General features: G+C 43.1%; 1 protein-coding gene across 9 annotated transcripts in view; it reads right to left on the bottom strand.

Moving 5' to 3' along the window:
* The window catches only part of MAPKAP1 (MAPK associated protein 1), a 1,504,770-nt gene that overhangs the window by 461,226 nt on the left and 1,017,371 nt on the right, over positions 1 to 26,173 (bottom strand). For all 9 annotated transcript variants that reach the window (XM_069609401.1, XM_069609405.1, XM_069609406.1 and 6 more), the window contains exon 10: positions 10,975 to 11,082. In XM_069609401.1, coding sequence (XP_069465502.1) covers positions 10,975 to 11,082 — 108 coding nt within the window. The remainder of the gene's footprint in view (positions 1 to 10,974; positions 11,083 to 26,173) is intronic.

Genomic DNA, 26,173 nt, shown 5'->3' with positions numbered 1-26,173 from the left:
AAGGGGTACTTCTTTGTACACAATGAATGCATCCCCTTATTGTGCAATGCCCTGTTGCTTCACAGTTAGGCTCAAACTATATGAAACCAAATATATATTTCATGACTTTCAATAATCTTACTACAGTATCCCATTTTATATTTTACAATAAAGTGCTATTTTTTTAATTATTAGTTTAGCAGAGATTCTTGTGTTTTTGATTTAATCAATGTCTGATTTTTTTACTATTTCATTTTCTATACTGTACTGAAATGTCTTTACTATGGACACCCATTTTTTCTGTGCAAAGTCTTTTGCCATAAACAAACAAGTTACTTACCCCTGTTAAAGTTCTTTCGACTGGATGTTCCTCCCACATATTCCTCATTTTTAATATCTCCAATATCCAGCGTTAGCTGCATCAGAAAACATTTTCTGCAGAGGGAACTGTTCGTCGATGCGGTCGACTCAATGTCCCTCGAGGGCCTGCGTTTCGAGGATGATGTCACCAAAGCTATATATAGCAAGCGCAGAGCCTGTTGGCTTCCGGTGTGTTTTTTCATGTCATTCTTACAGTAGAGCTATCAGCATTAAACTGGTTTAGACCATACTAGACTCTGAAGGAGTGCAAAACTGCAATAACATGGAAATTCAACTGCGGGGTAGGCTGGGAGGGGCGATGAGGAACACGTGGGAGGAACATCCAGTCCAACGAAGGTTACCAGGGGTAAGTAACTTGTTCTTCAAATGGATTGTGTCCTCCCACGTATTCCTCATCTTTGATGGACTCCCAAAGCAGTATTCGTTTTGGCGGAGGGAGTACAAATTTTGTTGTGAACCGAATGAAGGACTGCTTTCCCAAAGCTTCCATCCCGATTTAAGGTAGAATCAAAGCAGTAAGGCTTTTTAAAAGTGTGAATGGTAGACCAAGTGGCTGTCTCACAAATACATTTTTATTGGAACACCTCTTTGCAGAGCAGAAGTAGCCTTGCCCCTAGTAGAATGGGCTCTCAATCCATCTGGGGGATCTTTCCCGGCCAACCTATAACATTCAGTCATATCAAAATAATCCATCCGGACTAGGTTTGCTTAGGTACAGCCTGAACCAGTTGGTCATCCAAACGAAACTTTGACATCCTTGAAATGCAGAAATTCAGAGCCCTTTGTGGGTCAGGTCTGTGTAGCCTCTCCTCTTTCTTGCCAGGATGAGGGGGAGGGTAAAATGTAGGTAATACAATTTTTTGTCCCAAATGAAATCCGATATAATCTTAGGTAGGAATGAAGGTTTGACCTTAAGATGTCCTTATGAAAGACCGTAAAAGGTGGTTTAGAAGATCGTGCCTGCAACTCACTCACCCTACGGGCTGATGTTAACGCTACTAACGGGATGGTTTTCAATGTTAGTAGTCTCAAGGGACATGATTGGAGTGGTTCAAATGGCGCACACATAAGAAACTTTAAAACAAGATTAAGGCCCCAAACCGGAGCCTGAAAAGGAGATGGGGGGGGGGGACACATTACTGGGTCCCTTTAGAAATTTTATCACCAAAGGAATTTTAAAATCTGACGTTTCCTGAGACGAGTGCTTGAAGATAGAAAACGCTGCCAAATAACCTTTAATGGTCCCAACCTGGAGCCCCAGATTAGCCAAATACAGCCGAAAAGATTTGCATAGAAAAAGGTCCACATTCTTATTCCTGCACCAGCTGCAGAATTTATCCCAACAGCAGCGGTACAAAGACTTTGTTGCTGGCCTTCTGGCCGAAAGCAAAATCTCCATTACGTCATCCGGGAGGTCCCAATCCATCCTTATACCCCAGCTACTCAGAAACCATGCATGAAGGCTGAGTGTCTTGACCTCTGGATGGAGAACCCAGCCCTCCTCTCGTGAGAGAAGGTCCTCTCTTTTTGGAAGAAATATTGGAGGGCAGATGGACATGTCCAGAAGGTCCGGGTACCACGTCCTCCTGGCGTCCGGGGCAATTAGGAACATGGATTTCCCAAACTTTCTCAACCTTCTAATCACATGAGGAATGACTGGTACTGGAGGAAACGTGTACAGAAGTGGAAACTCCGAGTCCACTACCAACGCGTCCCCTAGAGCTCCTCTTGTGGGAAATTCCCTGGAGAGAACAGTTGGCACTTCCGGCTGGCACTGGTCACAAACAGACCCACTTGAGGGGTCAAGATCTCTTGAAGGTCTCCTGAGCCAATTCCCACTCATCGGAGACTGTGCTCTGCCTACTCAGAGCGTCTGCCGCCGTGATCTCTCCGGTATGGTGAACTGCTGATAGGAAGATTACGTCTTGAATTGCCCAAAACCAGAGCTGCATTACCTCTCTGCACAGTGGTAGTGACCCTATACCTCTTCTCTTGCTGAAGTAGTACATGGCCAATGGTTGTCCGTCATTATCAGGAGATTCTTTCCTCGTACAGAGGGCAGAAAAGCCTTGAGCGCAAATCTGATTTCTATTAGCTCCAAAAGATTGATGTGTAGTTTGGACTCTGATGGAGGCCAACGACCTATGATTGCCAGATCGTTGCCGTGGGCTCCCCACCCTGTGAGTGAGGCGTCCGTAACTACTGTTTTCTCCGGCCATGTTTGCCAAAAAGGTTCTCCCTTCAGAATGTTGTCCTCGCAGGCCCACCATACGAGATCCTGTGCGACCCTGTTTGAATGACATGTTGCCAGAGGATTGAGACCATTGTGTCCTGAGAGCGCATTGAAGGGATCTGATTCTCAAACGAGCCTCTGGCACCAGGAAAATGATGACCATCTACAGAATGTTTTCAGCCCTCACCTCGGGTGGCAAAGTCTTTCCCAAAGATGTATCCAGTACAGACCCCCAACCGGGAGCTTTTGAGATGGTATCACATGAGACTTCTTTTAATTGAGGGAGAAGTCCGGTCTGTGGAGAGAGTGGAAGGTCATGCCGAGATGATCCAGGACTTTTTTGGGAGAATGCGCCCTGATCACCCGATCATCCAGGTAGGGGTAGACCTGAATCTCCCCTCTCCTGAGATTTGCTGCCACCAGAGCCATCAATCTGGTGAAAACCTTCGGGGAAAGGTGAGCCCGAACGGCAGAACTCAAAACTGATAATGAGAACCAACAGCAGACCTCAGGTACTTTCTGTGCTTGAGATGGCATGGCACATGAAAATAAGCACCCTGAAGGTGCAAGGACACCATCCAATTCTGGAGCTGGAGGGCCTGAAGGATTTGAGAAAGTTTGAACATCTTGAACTTGTCCTTCTAGAGCAGAGGTCTTCAAACTGTGGGGTGCGGCCGCATCCCAGGGTGGCAGGGGGTGCCAGAGCCCAGCATGAAAGGTTAATAAAAAAAAAAAAAAAAAAAAAAACCTTTTTTTTTTTTAGATTGGAGGAAATGGGAAGGGGCAGCTCACATGGCCAGACTGGACCATAAAACGGTTTTAGGCACCAATGAACAAATAGCCAGCAGTTGCAAATGGATATTCAGTTCTTTAGTCACAGACTGTTTGAATAGTACCCAATGGTTGTTTTTTTGTTCAAATTTAAACAAATGGTGATATTTAAAGAATATTTATTCAGCAACAATGGTCAAAACTACAAGGTGCATAGTGAAGTAACTCCTCAAACTGGCCCACATTGGCCAGAAAAATGGCCCATTTCGACTGGCCTACACCAGCATTTTGCATTTTTGGTACGGTCATCGCTCTATTGTCCTATAGACCAGTCCAAGCCTGCCGGCTCATCCATAATGGGTGAGGGGCCGTCCACCCACTGGCCACCTCTCCCATTATGGAGGAGCCAAGAAGCCAGCCAAGTGAAACACTGAGCACTCCCTCAGCTGCTTTTTCCAGCTGAGGGAATGCTCCTGAGCTGGCTGAAACGTCAAAGGGAAACACTGTTTGCCTTTGACAGTTAATTTCCCCAGCTGCACATGATCACTGAGCCATGCAACGCTGGGGGCGTTTTGCTTCGCCAGCCTTGCATAGCTCATTGGAAATGCTGGATGGGGCACTGCATGTATGTATGTGCGATGGGGTGCTCCTGCGCCTCCTCGCACATACGGGCAAAGCAACCTGGAGCGGGGCATTTTAGCAACCACGCGCGCCCCTGCAGAAGGGACATTTATGGCAAATTATTTTTTATATAAATGTGTATGTATGTGTGTATGCTTGTGTTATGGGACTGTGGTGGGATTAGGATGGGCGGCAGCACTGGGATAGTGGTGGGAGTAGGGTGGGGAGAGCCCAGGGTCTGTACTGGGAGTAGGGTGCTGTGACAGCACACAAAAGTTCATAGCGATTTCTACATACTGTCCATCTGGCACTCTTGGGGGGGCCCGGCCTGCCCAAACTTTGCTCAGAGGGGGCCCAGGCCAAAAAAGTTTGAAGACCACTGTTCTAGAGGAACCTGCCAAGTATCTCTCGTCCAAGATGGGTCTCAGTCCTCAGTCCTTCTTGGGGATCAGGAAATATGGAGAATACCATCCTTTGTTCTTTTCCGTTAAAGGTCCTGGCTCTATAGCACCTTTGTCTAGCAGGGTCAAAATTTCCTGCACAAGGAATGAGCTGGAACTTTTAACAAATGGCTTCCCGGTGGATGATTCTGAGGTCTCTGAATGACAGGGAGGCAGTAACCTTGGGCTATGGTTTGTAATGCCCAAGCATCTGAAGTAATACTCTGCCATTCTTTCAGATGCTGAGACAGTGCTTCCCACTGGGGTGTCGTGAGTCAAGACCTCAGATTGGTTTTGATTGGTTTTGAGGCGGCGGAAGCAGTGGCTGTTGATAAAGATGCTGCTGCTTGTGCAGACTTTGTACCTCTCCCTTGTCCACCACGAGGGAATCTACTTTGGCCTCGTTGACCAGCCATTCCTCCCGCTCTTCCAACTGAGGAGTAGGAGCGAACGGATCTACCCCTCCAAGACAGTCCACTGAGGTGAAAGGGCTGAGGCTGCCTAATAGCGGCACCTAGAGACTTGGCTGTCCTTTGAGGTCTGCAGCTTCTCAAACTTTCATTAGCCTTGCTTCCAAAAAGATAAGACACGTCAAAAGGAATATTAAAAGGAGTCTAGACTTCACGTCCAGGGCAAATCCAGACTTCCTTAACCACGCAAACCTGCGTATCACTGTGCTTGCCGCCATGGTTCTGTTGATACTGTCAGCGGAATCCAAACCCAACTGAAGAGACTCACATGGCCTCTTTGCCATCTTTCACAATGGCCAAGAAGCCATCTCTTTCTTCCCCTTTGGGAATATGTTCAGCCACCATTGATGCAGTCCAATAGGGTGTAGATGAATTTTGCAAGGGCACATGTAGAGTTTGCTGATTTGAGAGCCATGCTCCCAGCAGAAAAGACTTTCCTTGAACAGGCATCTATACATTTATCATTCCGCTCTGGTGGGATGGTCGGATAGACAGCCTGCTTGGAGGTAGCGATTGCTGCTTGCACAAACAGACTTTCTGGGGTAGGATGTTTTGACAAGTAGCTGGGGTCACTACTTGACGGACTATATTTTTTTGTCAAATTTGTATTGACTGCCGGACTTGATTCCGGTGCTCCCCAATTTGCGCTTACTCTTTTGTGAAAAGGTAGGGTAGGATCCATTTGAGGACCTTTGTCCAGGAATCCGTGAGGTCATCGTGTTCGACCGTGAGGGCAGGCCTGTTCCATCCCATAAAATCAGTGGCACTGTCATTAATTGTAAGATGCATCTGTGTGATCATCTGGTTATGGACTACCAAAATCCAACTCTGGTGAAGTGCCCACCACCGCCACTGGCTGACTGGACATTTTCACTGAGATCCTGCAATCTAGATTCCTCCAATATAAAGCTACTGTGGACATTGCCATATTGCAATCCAAAAGGTGGATCATTGTCATCTGACGGCTCATTGTCTTCATAAATGGATGTGAGTGATTTAAAAAAATCCTTTCTAGGCAAAGGTGTAAAGACTTTTTGAATTACTGGTAAAGGAGTCGATGGCTTTGAGCCAGATGACGATGAGTCATCGATGTGTTCGATTAAGAGGTCTTGGGCATTGATAGCACCGGTGGCGTCGATGACTTCTACTATCTGTGACAGCTTGAGGGCATGCAGGATTTGGCTCGAGCCCTTTCCTTACCTGCTTCAGAAGGCGCGGTAGGAGCATTGCCTACTTGCGCCAAAGGTTTCTGGCTCTCGAATTTTGTCTGCATTCCCTGCCTGAATGAATCCAATTCAGCCAGAGTAGAGGCTTTAGTGGGGCAAGATATAGTTCTCTCTGGGGCGGAGTCGGACGAGGAAGATGAAAATAGGCGATTTATGATGCCTTTTCTTCGATTTCCTAGCGACGAGTGGTGGGAGCCACTCTGACCTGGACCTTTTAGTCTTCTTCCGTCGAGGAGAGTCATCTACCGCTTTGTCGGAAGAATGCTTTTCGACAGTGTAATCAAAGGGGATTTTTGGGTGGACTCTACCGCCAATTTCCCTTTACGCTCCTTCAGAGCTTTTCCAGTCATCGACCTAACACTTCTGACAGGTCGAGGTCTTGTGCTCCAACCCAAGACACTACAAACACACCCAATGTGGGTCCATCCGCAACATTTTTGCATCGCAGTCTTGGCTTTTTTTTTTAACCCGGTATTCGGGGTTGTTGGGGCCAAAGACGAAGACATTGTTGACAATTTTCCAAGAAATATCTGAAGTGCGCCGTAGTTCACGGAGTGAAAGCTTACTCAGAAAAAAATGCAACTGAAGCCAAAGGGCGCTGCGCGTGCTATACATACCTTCGGTGACATTATCCTTTAGACGGAGGCCCTCGAGGCACATCAAGTCGACTGCATCGACATACATCGCCCTCTGCCGAACATTTTTTCCGAAGCAGCTGAAACTGCATATTGGAGATATCAAATACGTGGGAGGACACAATCGATTCAAATGGGCAGCCTGGTAACTTTGGGCACCAGTAAACTCTGCAAAGCGGTTTGTGGACTGAGTTTTTGCTGCAGATGTTTTCAAGTCTCTCTCATTCCTCTAGTCCTTGGTGATGCGAGAAATGGAAATGTCCACATTTACTTCCGGGATGACAATTTAGTTGTGTCCGATTTTCAAATGCATTTTTCTTTAATAAGCCTAAGCTTTATCTTCAGGCCTTTTTTCCAGCACCTCCTGATCAAGCTCACCTGATAGGTTTCTCAGAAGCAAGCCCACCACCAAGGTCTGTCCACTGGATACTGCTATGGGGATTTGAGTGCAGGTTACTACTGTGCATCTTTTGAGACATCTTCAGAACAAGTACTTCCAAAGCATGTCCTGGTGGACCAACCAACAGCATGAGCCCAAACAAAACCACAATGAAGGGTCACTGTTGATGAACAATTCAATTCCAAAGGCTATGGCTGCATCACCAAAAGGGATGCACAATTAATATTACAGCTTCTGAAATCAGGCACAGCTGGCTGCAGGTAGGTTCTTGATCGGAAAAACATTTCCTGAGGATCCTGCTTAAAATGTCTGCTTGTTAGTTAAGGCAGTTTGGCAAACACCATTTGGAAGGCTGGGCAAAATCGGCCGCACATACACACATACATCTATGCATGACCGCTGTGGAGAACTGGTGAGGGCAAGTGCTTTCCATATCAACAAATAACTTGAATACTAAGCCAGAGTGTATATATCCATTGTCAATGCATGTCTCGAGCCAAAAGCAGGATGCAGAGCGATAAAGCTGAAAAGGGGGTGCACTTCTGGTAAGTCAAGCGTATTCAAATTGGAACATACAACAATGGAACTGCCTTACACGCGTGCCGTGTGTCTCCTCTCTTTACGGTTTATATGATATGATATGTTATTTATAATGCACAACCCATTGACCAGCCAAAGGCTCCAGAATCTACCACCAACCTCCAGCACAGATATCGAGGTCTCTTATCAAGGCCGATCCTTGTGGGTCCTCTTTCATCTATTCGTCTCTGCCCAGGGTCCAGAGGAGCCATCGTCTTGCTCAGAAACTTCTGCCATTACGTACGTGATATAAAAGCTAGTCCTCAGATATTCAACTAAAGCAACTTTAAAAGGATTATTGTCTAAGGAACAGAGTGACCTAAACTTGGAGGACAAGAATTAAGTCTTGGTTGGATACATTCCTAAAAAGAACTTCATTTATAGACACGAAATCGGGAAATAAATAAGTTGCTTATTTAATAGTTTGTGTAGTATACTTATCCAAGCAGCAACACATTTGACATTGTACATGTAGGAGCAGAGCAGATTTTCTCACAGAGAAGCATAAAAACTCATGCATTACAATGAACATCGTGCCCCAGTACCCACTGACTTGCTGAGCTATTCTGTTTGCCCAAGATCACCAGCTGAACTCCAATAAACCCTTTCACCTCACATTGCAACCTAGGCATCATATTTCATGCAGGCATGTCTTTCGCTCCTCCACTGACGAGGTTGTGCATTGGACACTCTTGCAAAGCCACATGCTGTCTAAAATCACTTCCTAAATAGCAAATTCACAGAAGGTGGTCCTGGTCAGATCGTTTGTCCTATCAAAATTGGACAACTGCAGTAGTGTATTAGTAGGCTTTAACAAACATCAAAATCACCAACTCAGGCTCATCCAAACCCGTGCACCCAGGTGGCTGCTGGGTAGCAGGGGTCATGGCGCTCCACTGGTTACCTACTGGACATCGCATCCCCTGCCACATTCCCTGCCCAACCCAGCATGGTCTGCACGACAAGGGGTTCAACGACCCCACGTGGTCGCTCCTCAAACCCTACTAACAGAGCAGGGTGCAACGATCTCCTTTCCCCTTCAATATTACACAGGCTTTGCAGATAACCCCCTAAAACTCTCGAATGATCCCTAAAAAACCATAAGCGTAGAATGTAAGTAGCACAGATTGAAACGATCCCTGAGACACTTCGTACCCAAGGCATTCTCTAATCCCTAGTGGGGGATTAACCCCTTGCCAGACTGTAACTTGCATAGCCAAGATGGCTTCTTATAAATGCATCTCATAAATACTCTCGAAAGAAGGTCATGCCAAAAGGGCTCCTGCTTGCATGCCAAACTGCACAGCACCATGCACTGAATGTTTCGTACTAGGACCTCACAGTGATGATTGTTTGACAGCACGACCTCTTACTGCCACCCTTTCCCGTGTACTACCCTACCCACCTCCAGCACATTGAAATAGCGTTATTGGAATTTGCCACGTCATAATAATTGCTTTGATGCCCATAGGACACAAGAGCTTGGAACACTGCACATTGTTTGCCCAAGATCACAAGATTGCACATCATTCAAAATGAAGGCACCCATGCAGATGAACAAATCGAAAAACATGCACTTTACATTAAATAAGTAATATAACGGGACGTCGAGTTTTTAGGAGTGCATTAGGTTGACTATGGATTATTTTATTGTAATATTGCTCAACCAAAGGAAGTCTAACGGCTGCTGCTGTCACACTTGCAGCAGAGCCATTTTCTTCAAACATTACATGTGCACTGTTTTTCCATCAATCGAGACACTATGTGCACGTTTGAAATGCTCCGGCACGAATGTGAGCGTGAGTTTGCAAACAGCTATGGCTACTCGGATGTCGTTAAGTAAGACTTCTGCACACCCACGCTCACATTGTGGGGGCCAGGCATGGGCAGCCTTTGCACTCCGTTTCTGCTTGCGCAGTGAAAAGCAGAGAAAGGCTTGGCGCCTTCCTTTCAGGCTTTTGAAGGATTAGCAGTCAGTCTCATGTGCTAGGGACCTGCCTTGAAGACTCTTTTTGATGTTTGTCAAGACCAACAGCGACACCTAGCATTTACAGCCCCTGTTCTGCCCCCCTCGAAAATTCCCGACAGAGCGCCCATCTCCCCTTGTGCTTTTAAGCAATCTCCTCCTGGCGAAGAGTATAGCACGGAAAAAGCCTAACCCCAGAATATAAAGCACAATGAATTGAGGCGGCCCCTTGGAAGTAGGAGCTCTGGGGTACATCCTGGCTTTCCACTAGAATCCATTGTGTGATCCTGGCCAAGTCTTTCATGCTTCAGTGCCCTTCTCTGCTAAACCTGGGAGCACTTAGGCATTGACTGAAGCAATACTATCAACTATACAACTGCAAAACATGCACAAGTACAAAGACTCTCAGACCAGTGGTCGTAGCCAGTGAGTGGGTCTGCGATTGGGCTGGAGGCCAATGCTGTAGCTAACGGGTGGTTTTGAAACTCTGGTGCCAGAATGTCCTCAACTAACTGGCTACATAAGGACAGGACCCGACGGGTGCAATATCACAGATCACAACCCAATAGGTGTCCATGCGAGTCTGCAATGATTTGACAGAATAGGGGGGGGGGGGGGGGCTCGTCCAAATGCAATGTTCCGCCATGCACCAAACATGTGGGTAAATAACAAGTGCCGTTCATGTAGACGCAAACCTTCTTTCCACTGAAAACGATGCATTGAGTATTTTTACACTGGATAGTAACACTACTTACTATTCACGTTAATACGAAAAAGCGAAAACCGCCGTATAAAGCGCAATGTTTAAACAATTACGTTTGAATGTCACTAATGGAAATTTTAAAACGCACCTTGCACTTTGCGAAGGTGTTATTTGTTAGTCATTCCTCCAGATGGCAAAAATGAAATGATTTTAAAGTGCGCATTTGCTATAAAGTCTTATAAACGCAGTTCGCGGATATCGAGTTTTCACTTACATTTCTACAAGAGAATATAACTCAAGAGTTCTACCAGACGTGTTACAAGCCTGCTGAAAACAGTTATAAAAAATATTCACGAAGTAATAAAACAGGTCGCTGGCCACTTTGGTATTTACAAAAGGTCTGAAATCAATCATTTCGGCGTGGAAAATTCTTCTGGCAGGCTGATGAAAAGGGCCTGGGCACAGAGGCTGGCTTGCTCGCAGTGTACTCGCCGCCCGGAGCAGGAGGTATTTAGTTGCAGAAAAGAGACGGCATGCGAGCTTTAGGAAAAGTGAAAAGGGCAAACGTACTGTTCTCCCGGACCAGGCAGAACTCCAAAGTGCTCTGACTCTCCAAGCTGCCGTCCAGATCCACAGGGACGTTGGGCTGGCTCTGCTTCTCCAGGCGGTACTCCGGGCCTGCAAGAGAAAGCAAGAGGCAAGGCACTGCCATTAGCGTCCATAGAAAGGAGGGAAGGCAGACAAGTGGACCCCCCCCTCCCCACCACCTCGCGCATCCCGCAGGGGCCTGCTTTACTGAGAACACCCATGTCCGGGATCACAATACTCTTACAAACATTGAAAACCTCTGCAAGGACAGTCCCTTCCTTGAACCAAGAAGCGAGGCGGCTTACTTTTGCCATAACGTTGCACAATAGAAGATGCTGCAAAGAAATGAGCTAAAATACTGCAGGGGGGGCCTAAAACTAGCCCTCACACGGGGACGCAAGCCATCTAGAGGGGCGGCGGGGGGGGGGGGGATGGGGGCTGGGGTCACTGTGCACACAGAGGCCATATAGACTACGGAAAGCAGGAGCATGAATAGTCAAAAGAAGACCAACAGACAAGGCTAAGAATATCTTGGCAGAGCCAAGATCAAACATGCTCTCTAAATATCCCCATATAATATAGTTCACACAGAAAACTGAAACCATGAGTATTCCCTCCTCCTCATCCTCTTCCTCCTGCGTTCACGTAATGTGGCATGCAACTGATTTGGCCAAATCCACACACTCATACTAAATTTTTGTGATGTTTCATAAACCTTTTCATACCCAAAATGGTCGTTGACAGGTTTTGTTGCATTGAGATTGCAAAAAGGCCCAAAAAAAAAACTAGGCCCTTAATCCTGCAGTTGTGAACACAAAAGCTGGATGAGCCAATCTTAAGATAATAACTTTCCAGAAAAAAAATATATTGAGACTTCTATATATGTGATGTGGTGTAAGCACGGGTGGCAGACAGAATGAAAAATATACTACACAACAAACAAAAAACAACAGCCCAGCACAAAATAACACACCCACCTGCCACCCGATTCACTCATGTCCAGTAGGGTTGGATGGGCAAACCAAAAGAACAAATGTACAGTGAAATGCACAAGATGATCGGCTGCATCCAACGTGCGTAATCAGGATCAAAGAACGTGCACAGGAGGATCAAAGTTACACAACAAAACGGATACAAAGGAATGAAACATTCTGCACCAAAAACAATTGGTGAATCTCAAAGGATCATCTACTGCACGCAGCTGATTGGAAGGCTTCTATGTGCAGAAGGGCCGGGACTTTCAAATAATTTTTCTGCAAATTCGGCAACAAGCACGAGATGATTGGTCGCGCCCAACATGCAGAAGGGCGACCGCGCACATGCGCAGTAATGTCGGAGAGAATACATTAAAAGTAATATATACTATGACATGAGATGCACACAAATCTCTCAACATAACTTGTATATAGAGCATACAATACCCACTTAAAAACAAAGAAATCAATGGGAACGCAATTTGCTTTTAAAAACACGTTAAGGTTAGTAGGTAACAAAATGTAACATCTACAAAAATTGGGAATACCAATGTTAAGGAATCACCTATTAAACACTAAATATGAGGCAAAATGAACACTGTTGAACTTTAACTCATCCTCAACATGTCAAAAAGTACATCCACACAAATGTGAATCTTTGCAACATGCACCAATATACCAAGAAACACACTAACCATACAAAGCATTCTAAACACACATATTACAATCCAACACAAAATGGCGAGTTAAGGTTTCGTTTTGGGTTACTAAAAAATAAATCAAAAGTGAGCAGGCCCAGACTGGGTTACCACTGCTTATCCTTCGCTGCAAGTGTTCCTCCTGTCCTGCAGGAACTGCAGGTATGTTTGTTTGTTTGTTTTATTATTTGTATAGCGCATCAGACCCGAGGGTATTCGGGCGCATTGCAAAGATGACTCGAAGCTTAGTTACACAAACAAGAAGAAAATATATACATTGTACAATATATACATTGTTAGCCGGTCAAGTGGCACAGCGAGTAGAGCGCTCGCTTTGACACCCGTGCAGAGCCTGTTAACGCAGGTTCGAATCCCGGCGGGGCCAAACTCAGCCTTTCATCCTTCCGAGGTCGATAAATGAGCACCACACACCGTGGGTAATAATAAGCAGCGCTCGGATACCTGAGGGTTTGTAGCGCTATATAAAAGCCTAATTATTATTTATTATTACAAGACACTCAAAGCTTAGTTACATTTAGGAAGGAACAAATACATTTGGTATAGTTACATAGTGCAGTATATGTACAAGGGTGGGCTGACGTAAAGGCAGGTGTGACATAAGGCTAAAAGCAGGGCCACTATCGTTGAGTCTTTAAGCCACTTTATATCGCTGAGTCGGAATTTTTGGTAAGACTGCTCCAGTCTAATAGAGGAGGGAAGTGAGTTCCAGAGCTGGGGTGCCTTGACCTGGAAGCTGCTGCCTCCCACTCTGGATAGTTTGAATCTAGGAGTAAGTAGGCGGTTTGTATTGGAGAGTCTGGTTGTTCTTGATATGGTTTTTATGCTGATTCTGTCCGAAAGGTAGAGGGGAGCTACATTGTTGATACATTTATGAGCGAGCGAGACCACTTTTAGTTTTATTTTGTCGGCAGTAGATAGCCAGTTATTGGCTTTTCTCGTCTCAGAAATGTGTTCTCTCCTAGCCATACCTAGTGCAGCTCGGAGAGCGTTATTTTGCAGAAATTGGATCGTCTTAGTGATTTGTTTGCACCAATGTACATGGCGTTACAATAGTCTAACTTTGATAGAATAAGTGCTGTAGCAAGGGTAATACAGTCGTCGTTTGAGAGGAAGGCTTTACCTGCTCGTATCAATTTGCAAGTATAGGCTGTAGCAGATGCCATGGCACTTACCTGTTTGTTCAGGGTGGAATCTAAGTAAAACCCCAGGGTTTTAACTTCCTTGGCAACTGAGATGATGTTTTGGTCAATGTTGAAGGCTGAGTATTGCAGGCTCAATTTTCTGAGGGAAGATGAGGTGCCCAGGATGATGATCTCAGTCTTGTCATCATTTAGGCATAGTCCATGAGTGGCCATTCATGCCTGGATGATGAGATAAATCTTGTTCACCAAGGCCACATCCTTTTCATAATCACCAGTAAGAGGTAGGAGGATCTGTGTATCATCTGCATAGTTAGTGTAGGTGATACCCAGATGATCCAGATCATCGAAAAGGGGCTTCATGAAGATGTTGTAAAGGGTTGGTGAGACGCAAGATCCCTGAGGGACACCACATGTGACAGGGATAGGGTTGGCTGTGGGTGAGAAGACTCTCATAGTGCGTTCACTAAGAAAAGATTGTATCCAGGCTATGGCTTCAGTAGAAAAATGTGCTGCCGAGTCCAGATGACTGCATAAGACCTGGTGATCAACCAAATCAAAAGCGGCCGATAGGTCCAAGAATAGAAGAAGGGCCGAGTCTCCTCTGTTCCTCAGTTCGTCTATCTGGGCCTTCAGGTCTATTAAGGCAGTTTCTGTTCCGTGCAGAGGTCGGAAGCCAGATTGCCTTGATCCTAATAGGGAGTTGACTTCAAGGTGTTTTTGGATTTGTGAATAGGCCATTTTATCTAGGATTTTCAGGAGAAATGGTACCGTCGCGATAGGTCGGTAGTTGGTAGCAATTAGGGGGTCTAAGGGCTGTTTTTTTAGAAGTGTGAGCACCCACGATTCTTTAAGGTCAGACGGGATAGTATTGGATGCAAATGATGCGTTGATAAGTTTTGTAATAAAAGGTGACCGTTCTCTGGCTGCGTCCTTTATCTGTTGAGCAGGGCATGGGTCACCCTGACAATTGGAGGATTTGAGAGATAGTATGGTTTTTTCAGTTTCAATTATGGTAACTTTGGAAAACTTGAATCTAGGTGGTTTGTCTGTGTTATTAGGGGGGGGGTCTGGTAAAGTTCTGATAGACGTGGTATTAGTTAATGGGGCTTTTTTGTTAGCTATTTTTGCTTGTAGGGTTGTAACTTTGTTGACCAGTGCTTGCTGGATATTCGAGCACCAGTGTTTGTCCTTGGTGCAGTTGTCTGGCACAGGGATAGGGGCTTCCAGCTCTTTAAGGATAATGAAAAGTTCTTCAGTCCTGGAGTTGGCTTGGGAGATTCTGGCATTATAGGATTCACGTTTGGCTAGTAAGATTTCATTTTTTAGATGGGAAGGTTTTCCAGGATGTTGCACATGACCTTTTTTGGCACGTAGTGCTTTCAGGTGTGGTGCGTAACAGGAATTGAGGTGTGCTTTGGGTTTACTTTGTCTGAGTTTAAGTGGTGGTGTCTAAGGAGGTAGTCATAATATGATTATATTCCCTGACCAAGGCATTAGCTCCCAGGTCATCTGGGATGGCATTAAATTGTGGGTAGGATAAGCGGGAGCAGGTTGTCGCAGGTGATATTCTTTATATTCCGAGTGGGAATAGGTGGTGCAATGGATACTGGTTTAGATATGGGTTTGTCTGTGACTAGAGTGAAAGTTATCAGGTGATGGTCTGACCATATCTGAGGGGAGATGGAAGAGATAGTGACATTACAATTATGGTCTGCTACCCAGTCCAGGGTTCTTCCTTTGGTATGAGAAGGGTGAAGCACTGAGAGAAGCCTTGTTCCATTAGTATATTTGCCACACTGGATGCATGTGCATCCTTAGGGTCATTGTAACCTAGGTTGAAGTCCCCTAATAGTAGAACTTAGGAGGAATGTTTAAGATTATTAGAGGCAATGTTGGATAGGTCATCTTCGAAGGTTCCAATAGGGCCTGGATGTCTGTATATTAGGTGGATCATAAGTGTCTGGGAGTTATTTATGTAAAGTTTGGCGGTCAAGTACTCACATGAGTTAGTATCTAGAGTCGGCACTAGTCTAATCGGTATGCTGTCTAAGGCAATGAGTGCAATACCTCCTCCTCGGCTATCCACTCTATCTGCTCTTAAGATCATATATCCCGAAGGGATAGCTAGTGAGAGAGTTGGGCCTGCAGCGGCACGGAGCCAGGATTCAGTGATCGCTACGAAGTCAAGGTTTTCTGCCTCTATAATGTCTGCTATTTCAGTTGCATGAGCAACCATAGATCTAGCATTTATGAGAGCACCCTTGAGGCTTTTGCTGGCTTGAGTTGGAGCTAATGTGCCTAGAGAGGGTTGGGAATTAGGGGAGGGAGGGTCTGAGGCAGAGAGTTTCTGTCGAACTTTGGTCATTTGTGACGGCATGTAAGGGTGGGGAGGGTCATAGATTTAAATATGTTTGCTAACGTTAAAAATAAATGTTTTCAAGTAGCGGTGGAGTGTGAGCTAAGGTTTGAGTTGTGATGTCATGGTTATGGACTTTGTGTTAGGGTAACAAAGAGTTGGCGCCTTTTCACTGTCATTGCTAATGTGTGTACATAAGTTTGTATGCGTATTAACCTTTACTTTTTAAAAACTCATTTTATTTTCTGCATATTCATACACATCCAGTGACCAGGTTTTTCCATATTGACAAAGTTACAATACTTTACAAATAAAAACAAATTCGTCTGTTTAGGTACATAGATACAATATCTTCCCCAAAGAGAACTGATGTATAGAAAATATCTGCTTTAGGCGGAAGGATAGCTCAGGCGTTACCACATCTCTACGACCGCACATTGCAAATTCAAATCCTCGCAGGCACCATGTAGCCGAGCTGCATGGTGGGTTATCATCTAAAATAGTGTCTAATCGGGTTTCGGGGTTTGTCTCTTGCTTTGGGAAAGTTCTTTGCTCCCACCTGGGCATTCAATGAGCCCTCTTCTGGATATCATCTTAAACATATGGACGAGAGCTTGAGAAATACATTTGATGTTATTTATAACGAGGGCAGGGATGCGTAGTCAGGATCTTTTTTATGTATAGCCGAGTTCAGATATAATACATCTGCAAAGGATTCTACAAAGATGCCACCTTTCGATTATAACCTGGGTTTTCATCCCAGTTTCCGGTCAACTAAAACCAGAAGATACCAAGTGTCTAGGTACTAGGAAACGTCTCCTTCAGGCGAAGCAGGGGGTATATAGTGTGATTAGAGCCCTTCAGGAAAGCAAGAACTACTACAAAAGGCAAGCAGATATAGGAAGGTGCTCTGATCGCTTAAGAGAGGGAACACGGTTTGGCTACCTACTAAACATTTGCGACTTAAGGGCAAGAATACAGTCACAAGACATATTGGTTCATTCACAGCAGAACACATTATGAATCCAGTTGCCTTGTGGATATCCAGCCCAGATACTCTGAGGGAGCACCCAGTTTTCCATGTCAGCTAGGTTAAAAAAACACAACAAGGTTATATTCTTGCATGCACTCCTTTACCATTGGAGGTCAAATCTACAAATAGGAGGTTCAGGCAATCGGATTGTAAGAGTTTGCAGAACATTGTGGTATTTAGACTGGAAGGCATATGGACCTGAAGAGAAGACTTGGGAGAAGGCAAAAGGTTTTTGCAAGAGTTCAACAGCCAGTTTTGCATATGATATGATATGGTATGGTAGGTTATTTATAACGCACTTAATAACCAGAGGTTTCTAAGCGCGGACTCGGGGTTCGAACCTCTGCTGCTCCGTGTCACCTTGCTGCCAAAGCGAGCACGTTGCCCCTGTGCTATCCTACCGAGACAAAGTGCACAAGTATGATCCAGCATATTTTCTTGGTCAAAAAACATAACATTTTTCCTGCAGCAGAATATTAGCCTTGAAGGGGGAGAATTTCAGGAAAGGCAAGAAGGGAAGTTTGGTTGGAAGTATGACTGTGCCCAGATATGAATGTGGAGTGCGAAGAGATGGTCGTCTTTGGTTTGTTGTTGTGTCCCATCCCCCTTCCTCCAGCCGCCACTAGGCACCTGTTAATTCAAGAGTTCTTGGTCCTGTGTGGTAGGGGATTGGAGGGGAATGGCAGCTCCTGCATTCGAGGGGCCTTCCTTGATCACAGTGATTATTCATCCCAGGAGTAAATGCTATCACCAAATTGGGCTTCTATTATCTTGGGCTTTACTCTCCATCTTACGATGGCCAAAGAACTATCCCGGTGAAGGCATGCAACTTCCAGATTGGACAACTGAAATGACAAATAGGCTAGTTTCAAACCAAAAAGTGCAAAAGGTCCAGAACCATGTTGCACAAATTATCCTATACATAACAATGTCACTATTTTACTACACTATCCTAACACACAAGTTCATCTATGGCCCTGCTCTACACTACTTGCCAATGGTTATTATACCTGCCAACCAACAACAGGCCTAAGATCAGCTGCTTATAACTTGCTGCACTCCCGTCTACTCAGACAATCACATTATGGCGGTAGATCTTCCCACCACCAAGGGTCTCTGCAACATCTGCACCTCCAACCTGACTGCCTAAGGTTCACGCAATCCCTGAAAACTGAGCTGTTCCTAAATTCCCCTGTCTCCTTCAGAACGCTTAACTGCGCAACAAGTGGCCTTTTCTGACTGCCAAAGATCAGACGAGATTACAAGACTCATTGGAGTGCACATCTTTTCTTCCATTACAATTTCTCACTCCCTCTTCTTACCGTTCGTTGCCCCCGCCCTCATGCTACAAAGCAAATGTTGGCATTCAGTGGCATTCAGTGGTTTAATTAAACTATATATATCATTACACCACATTCACTCCTCAATGCAATGAAGTAAGGTTCCCTTCTCTTGGCAGGGAGAGGCCAGTAGATGGTTATTCCGCATGCATTCATATGTCATGTGCAACTGTGAGAAAGTGGGTGTCTAACCGCAAATAGGGATCGAAGGGATTGATTCCATGCTGACCATGCGACAAACTTACGACAGAGCACAAAGAGAACACTAGAGTTACATATCAAAGCACAAAACAATTAACTGCATCTGCGGGTCCAGCAACAATCTACTTTATCTCCCCCGCCTAGCTGATATCACCAGGCATATGGTGTAGCATAACATGACAATCTAAAAAAATGCCTACCGTGGGATAACAATCACTGCAGGTTTCTGCAAGACATATCACTTCTATTCAGATAATTTGCAAATTATTTTATTTACTTCAGTATGGAAACATTTATCAAACACATTATAAACATACATCTTTCCTACATACAATTCATTATGTGACTCCTATTTTAGTCAATGCACTGGTATTAACTATTTAAGAAAACATAGTCCTCTAATCAGTAGGTTAAAGTTTCAACGTAAAATTTCAATCTTTAACAAAGTGAGTTCATCTTGTAGAAACGTGGAAGTGGAACATTAATTTTGTTGTTTTTCAAAAATTGTGGAAGACCAATGTCTAGCATTTAGTGATGATTATGTACATGGACTCATGGCAGCATCCTCTTAGCTTATGAATGAACCTGGTGAGAGTCTCATACCATCTAGGAATGATTGGGATGAGGTTGTGCAGTTACGTAAAAGATTAATCCGCACTAATTTACATGTAGCCATCATGTTGGAATATCTGAAGAATAAAGCATTACCTCAAGAACTAATTGTCCGTTATGAAAGTAGGCTTTTTTTGGGAAAATAAGTCATTTAGAATTAAGTGGAGTTATATAGCCAATAAGTATGGAAGAGACTGGTAATTCTAATGATAGAAACTGCTAAGGAAGTGGCTCAGAGAACAGAAATGGATTTATCTAAGATTGGGAAGATATAAAAAAAAACAGTCCTCCTTCAAACATACAAGTGGAGACTTGAGGAAATTTAAATTCAGATGGTTGAATTCAAGAAAGTAGCCACAGCAGACCAAATTAAACGTCTAAAAAAACCTTAGTGAATTTTAACATGAAAAAGCCTTTCCCTTACTAAGAGATGATAATAAAACAAGCGAGGAGGAGATACGAGGACATACTTTTGCTAAATCTAATACCAAAGTATGTTTCAGGAACACTCCATATAGTACCAGTGAGGACAGCAGCAGTAACGATTGTAAATATAGTAGGGAGTTACAATCTGTTTCGGGCATGCATATAACTCAAACAGAAGGGGAGATAAAAGGAACCAAAGAGGAAGAGAGATGAGAAGCAGACAAAGGAATAGACATCATCCTTTGGAGAGGGGCCCGGGCAGGAAGATCGGGAGGACAAACTACACAGAGTTGCAGACACTTGTGATTAATTTATGACAGCATACCTCATGCAAAGAGGAAGAGGAAAGTCCTTGATACGAACTTAGGTTATGTAGCAACTAAAACCCCATCATTTTGCATTCTGCATTGAATTCCAACAGTTTCTAAAGAAACTTACAATGAAAGAATGTTATTAACATCATAGAATTGTACAGGCCTTTGTGAACAATCAAGTTTCATATCACCTGCATACACCTTTTCAACGGAATCACTCATCTTTGAAAGAAAGACACTTGATGAGGTTGAAAAATTAGACAAAGACATCTAAAAAGGAGTTTCATAATTTAGCCGCAAAGGAAAAAGTTCTTATCAATGGCCTAAAAGCTAATGAAGAAATTGTCATAAGGAAGGCAGACAAGAGTGGGGCGATTGCATTAATGGATAGAACTAAATACGTCAACAAATGTTGAAGATTGTTGGATGACAATACCAGCTATCTGAGATTAACAGAAAACCCCACAAAACATTTGCTGGACATAATAGAGATGAAAGTAAAAAAAGCGTTCAAATGAGGCTGGATAAGTAAACAAGAGGCGACATTCAGACTTTTTATATTCCGCCAAAAATACATAAGACTTTAGTAGACCCCCAGAACGTCCTATAGTTTCTGGAATCAATTTGGCACTTTAATCCGTATCAAAATTTGCAGATTCTTATGTCAGGCCTTTTGTTTTAGAAATGAAATCTTACATCCAACACACGACGGACATTAGACAGTTAGAAAACGTAGAATTTACACTGATGTCAATTGTCACTCTGTAAACCAAGATACCACAGAGAGCCATTCTGGAAGTGGTGGAGGAATGCTTGTGGGGAAGAAAATATGACAAACCTGTTCCTAACTCATTCATCATTTAATGTACAGAAACGGCCCCAACAGAAATATTTCCAGTTTTTTGGGACAATTTACAAACAAATTTAAGGCACATCTACAAGGGAAACATTTTCCCCAAACCTGTCTAACTTTTATGTGGAAGCCTTCAGAAAAAAGGTAATATACACTAATGAGTAATATAGTAATCTGTAAAAGGTTTATTGATGACATTTTATTTATCTGGAAGTGTGCTAGTGAACAGGCAGAAGCATTCATTTCATGGATTAATGAACAGAATCCTTTTCTGCAATTCAGTCATAATACAAGTACATAGGAGATTCATTTTTTATATATCAGCCTGTTTCATGAGAATGGAAGATTACGAATAAGACTAACACAACCAACAAAAATGCACTGTTACACTTCACCCAAGAGATCTTAGTTAAATTTGCCTTTTATGCAATTCCTTAGATTAAAACTCATTAGAAGAACCAATCAGATCTTCGAATAAGAAGCAGTGAATTTGAGTTCCAAGTTGAAAATGAGGGGTTAGCCAAAACAAATTTGCGAAAAGAGCAGCCAAGCAAGCTTACAACAGTAGGGAAGCACTTTTGGAACCAAAATACATGGACAGAGATAATAATTGCTTGGTATGCGTCAATATCTTTAAGACTGTTTCTTATAAGATTAAGAACATCATAATGAAAAACTAGAGGGTTTTTGATAAAACAGATAAATAACAAGAACTGACTATTTTCACCTTCAGAAGAAGAAAAAATGTAAGGGACAGGATTATATCCAATGACATAACTAGAATAAAAACAACCCAGTATCACTGAAAGTTGGGGCCTATCCCCAGAAATAGGCCACCAGCTATGTGGAAAATGTGGTGTGTGCCATCTCACAAAAAAGTAATCGGAAATTGAAATAGGTCTGACAACTAAATGGATACCGAAAGGTTTCACAAATTGTGATTCCAAACAGGTAGCATATATGATGATGTGCCCTTGCGGGAAACAATATATTGGGAAAACAGCCAGAAAAGTTAAAAAGCAGATTATTGAACACAGAAGCCGATTAAATAATAAGGTTGAAGGGGCTCCTACAGTGAAATTATTTTCCATGAACAGTGGTCTAACGGGTAAAAGGAAGCAATATCACGAGTGTTAGAAAAATGTGGTCTTGTTTACGTTTCAGAAGTTTTTTGTTATTTGTTGACAAAAAGTTGGCAGATGGGTCTTAATGAGAGGGATTAGTGGCACAAGATTACTTAAAAATGTTTTCTATCTGGAACTATTATGTGAAAAGTACCTCAACTAATATAGGGGAATTGAATGCATGTGAGAATTTGAGAACATTACTACTACCTGGATGGACTTGATTGACACATTTTGTAGAGCGAATATACTGCTGAACTAATGCATAATGGTCAGTTCTATTCCAACCTGTGTATGCAACCAATTGATAGTGCTAAGCAGCAGACTAGTGCCAATGTCGAGGATAATGAGTCTCAGCATGTAGTTGACCCATTATCCTCCGCTATGGCTATGCCTGTTTCGCGAAATGTATCTTGCACACCAGCTGGGTGTCCGGCTCTGTCTGACACAAATCCTAAAATACAAAGTATTTTAACTGACCTGTGGAACATTAATACTCGAAGCGTTGAACCTGTAGCTGAAGTAAATGAGAACGAGCTCTCCGTAAATAGTGAACAAATCAAAGCATTGCAATTGCATCAGGTCTGTCACAATCCTAATCAGCCACCGTTGAACAGAGATGCTGTCTTGTGTATTATGCACATGATAGTTGCACTTAGGGCAATTACATCTAGAGATATTAGGATCGTAGATCAGGCTGAATTGGTTGCCGAGTTCGTAACAAATGTCTGATTTAACTCTGTATCAACCTTGAAATATATTTTGCGATATGAAATGGACCTACTTAGATTGGTTTATACATGCAAGGTTATGTCTATACCGGTTATAAAGCCGCAATCTATTACGAAAGTGTCTCTCAGTTGCCCAAGGAATACGACTGTTATAGTTGGACGTACAGATGTAATACAACACCAACAAAGGAGTGCGACTCCTAACATACAAGGTGGAAGTGTGATTGGGAAGATCGTGCAGATTAATTTTACCCCCACTGTGAATGTGTGTAGTGAACCGGAGGCCGAAGTCCATGATGTTGCCAGTAATGGTTACTGGCAGTGGCTCCCAGTGGCCTTTAAACAACATTTTATGTATGAGCATCGATGATGTTGATTTGATGTACACATGGAACACTAGTTTTTTTTTCCATTTGTTTAGTGAGGAGGGATTGTTTCTATACTAGATACATCACACTACAGGAAACCTTGGTTTCCAATCCTGTTCAATTTGATGGCCACAGTAAGTGGCCATACAAGGGAAAAAAGGGAGGCCGAAAGGTGGCCTACTAATCTCGGCCAGATTACCTTGAGTCGTATCTATGCTAAAAGAATCTACTACCAATGTCCTGGCCGTAAAGTTGTTGCATCAGAAGACAGTGATAGTATTACTAAATATTTATGACCCTCCTGATATGATGGCTACAAAAGGAATTGTTAAAATAGTCATCGAAATCCTCTACAACCGAAGATATCCTGTATGGATTGTAGGTGACAAACGCGAAAATTGGGGCTGTATCGCTTGGTGGGCTGAAGTCTCACATGGTCATATCTTCACCTTATCAGAGCGCTGATACTAATAGAAAAGGAAAACCGTGGCTTAAAGTTCTGGATCAATATTGATTTTCCAGGGTAAATGGAAACTCCCGCAGTGATGCAAAACTGGCATATCCAAGAGTAGACGGAGATCAGCCTCTACAATTGATTATGTATTTGCTAATGTTGAGGGGCTTGGATACATACAAGATATGGGCAGTGTGATTAGAGACAAGAGTGACCACTTTCCTCTTGGTACCGTTCTGGCTATGCCTGTAGTTTGTAGAAACCAAACACCTATGACCATAATGGGCAAATTTACATTAATGAGGGACATAATCTTATTCATTGGCATGCAAAAAATCTTTAATCTGCGAATGGGGTTGTTAAGAAAATTGTACCCCAGTTTATATTGGAAGGTATGTCTGTGAATCACAATATTGGTGATTGTATTGGGTCACAATTCACTGACATGATGGCCACTATTAGTAAACAAGTCCAAGAGACTCGTGTTTATAAATCAACATATGAAAGAACAAATAAGGATAGGTCTAGTACACAGTTTAAGGATACAAATATTAGTGCAGCAAAAAAGACTATGCGCTGTGAAATAGCTGCTGTAATCTCCTTAACAGATGGCAGTCCTACTTCTGATCTTGTTTCAGTTAACATTGAAGCCATTAAGAACAGCTATCGATGTTGTTTGAAACATCAGATGAGTTGTGAAATTATACGATGGCAAAAGATAGCCAATCTTGTGCTCTGAAACAAGTCGCCGGCAATATGGGAGGTGATTCGTAGCACCAAAAAGAGGGATCTGTCTATTAACTGCATATCCGAAGATACATGGAGTACACACATCAAATCCACCTTGGGACGTAAAGATATTAATAATGTGGTACTGCCTTTGCCATTTTACATCTGGACTTGTAAAGCCTCTGCTCTAGATATTACATCAATCATAGAGCATTTAAACAACTTGCTTGCAGCGGGTCCCAATGGCGCGTGTATCAACTTATTAAAATTGGCTTCTGAGGTATGGGCTACTGCCATCCATATGCTTTTTAATGAAATTGGCACGACTCGTATAATTCAAACTACGTGGAAGATGAGCCATATACTAACTATATAAAAAGGGAGCTTGGGATCATCCCATGAATTACAGAATGTTAGCTATGCTAGACATCCCTTCGAAGATCTTCACACGGGTGTTACTTGCAGAATAGAATGATTGGAAATACATTAACAATATCTTACCCGTCAGTCAGACTGGGTTTAGGCAAAGTTCACGTACCACACACAATTTGGTATTCCTCACGTCAGCCATAGAATATGCATGGAAAAGGAGGGAGTCAAATGTATACTGCGCATTTGTTCTCCACAACCTTTGATTCTGTTCTTAGGAATAGGCTGTGCATAAATTAAGTTTGTGGCGCATACTAGCGGGCCTCTTAAGAATGCTTATGCTGTTATATTCTGATACTTCAGTTTGCATTCATTTAGATGCCCCAGGGAAATGGTCTGCCACAATTCCTACTTGCTGTGGAGTCAGGTAAGGTTGCATTGTGGCAGCAATCCGGTTTAAGTTATACTTGGCCGATATGCAGCAGGACTTTATGAATCTGGAAACATGCCCCGTCAAGGTAGGATCATCTGTGGGGTGGTTATCTTACGCAGATGATTTGTTGTTGATGGACTATACCCAGACGGGATTACAGAGGATGCTGGATGCGATCACTGCATACTCTAATAAAAATGGGTTGCAAATTAACATTGGAAAACGTAAAGTAATGGTTTTCCCAGCAAAAATAAATTCCCATAAAATGTGTGTGGAAAATGAACACTGAGAATCTTGAACATGTCCACCATTATAAGTATTTGGATGCGTTAGTGGATGTCAAGTGTAAATGGGATAAGCATTGGGCATCCATAAACCAAGGTGTTTAATGTCAGCCAACATGATCAGCGTCTTCATTGGCAGAAATGTTGGATATTCTGCTGATGCATTATTGATGTTGTACACAGCAAAAATAAGAGCTATGTTATTATATGCCATTGAAACATGGGGTCACAAATATCAGGTCCTCCTGAAAAAATTTGAAGCAATGCTTATTCACAAACTTATGCGGTTATCTCACAATATCACAGTGGAATACACAGATCTTGAATTCAACATGAAATGCATAGTATCGGAGTACATAAGCTTGTCTGTAATGTGCCATGAAAATCTCATGGCGCTAAATAATAAAATTATTATGGTAGCACATATGCAGGCCTTCTTAAGCCTAGATGGTTGTTCTACTATGGGTATGTTTGGTGTCATTAAAACTATGTATGAAAAATGGGCAGTTGGGTTTGTGTATACCCCTGGGCGTAGTTTTCATACACAATTTAAAGGCAGGTTATAAAAGAAATTGGCAATATATAGCCATGAATGTCATGTTGAGTTGGCCACGAAACCCCATAGTGGTCCATATTGCCTATATAGGTTGACAAGTGAATTTAGGCCTAGGTATATTAAAGCGTATCCTAGCCCTCAGACATTTTGATATTACCTCATA

Source organism: Ambystoma mexicanum, chromosome 8 (genome assembly GCF_040938575.1).
Source record: "Ambystoma mexicanum isolate Mex_15411 chromosome 8, UKY_AmexF1_1, whole genome shotgun sequence".
Lineage (NCBI taxonomy): Eukaryota > Metazoa > Chordata > Amphibia > Caudata > Ambystomatidae > Ambystoma > Ambystoma mexicanum.
The sequence above is the reverse complement of the archived record's forward strand: the minus strand, read 5'-3'. Positions and strand labels throughout refer to the sequence as shown.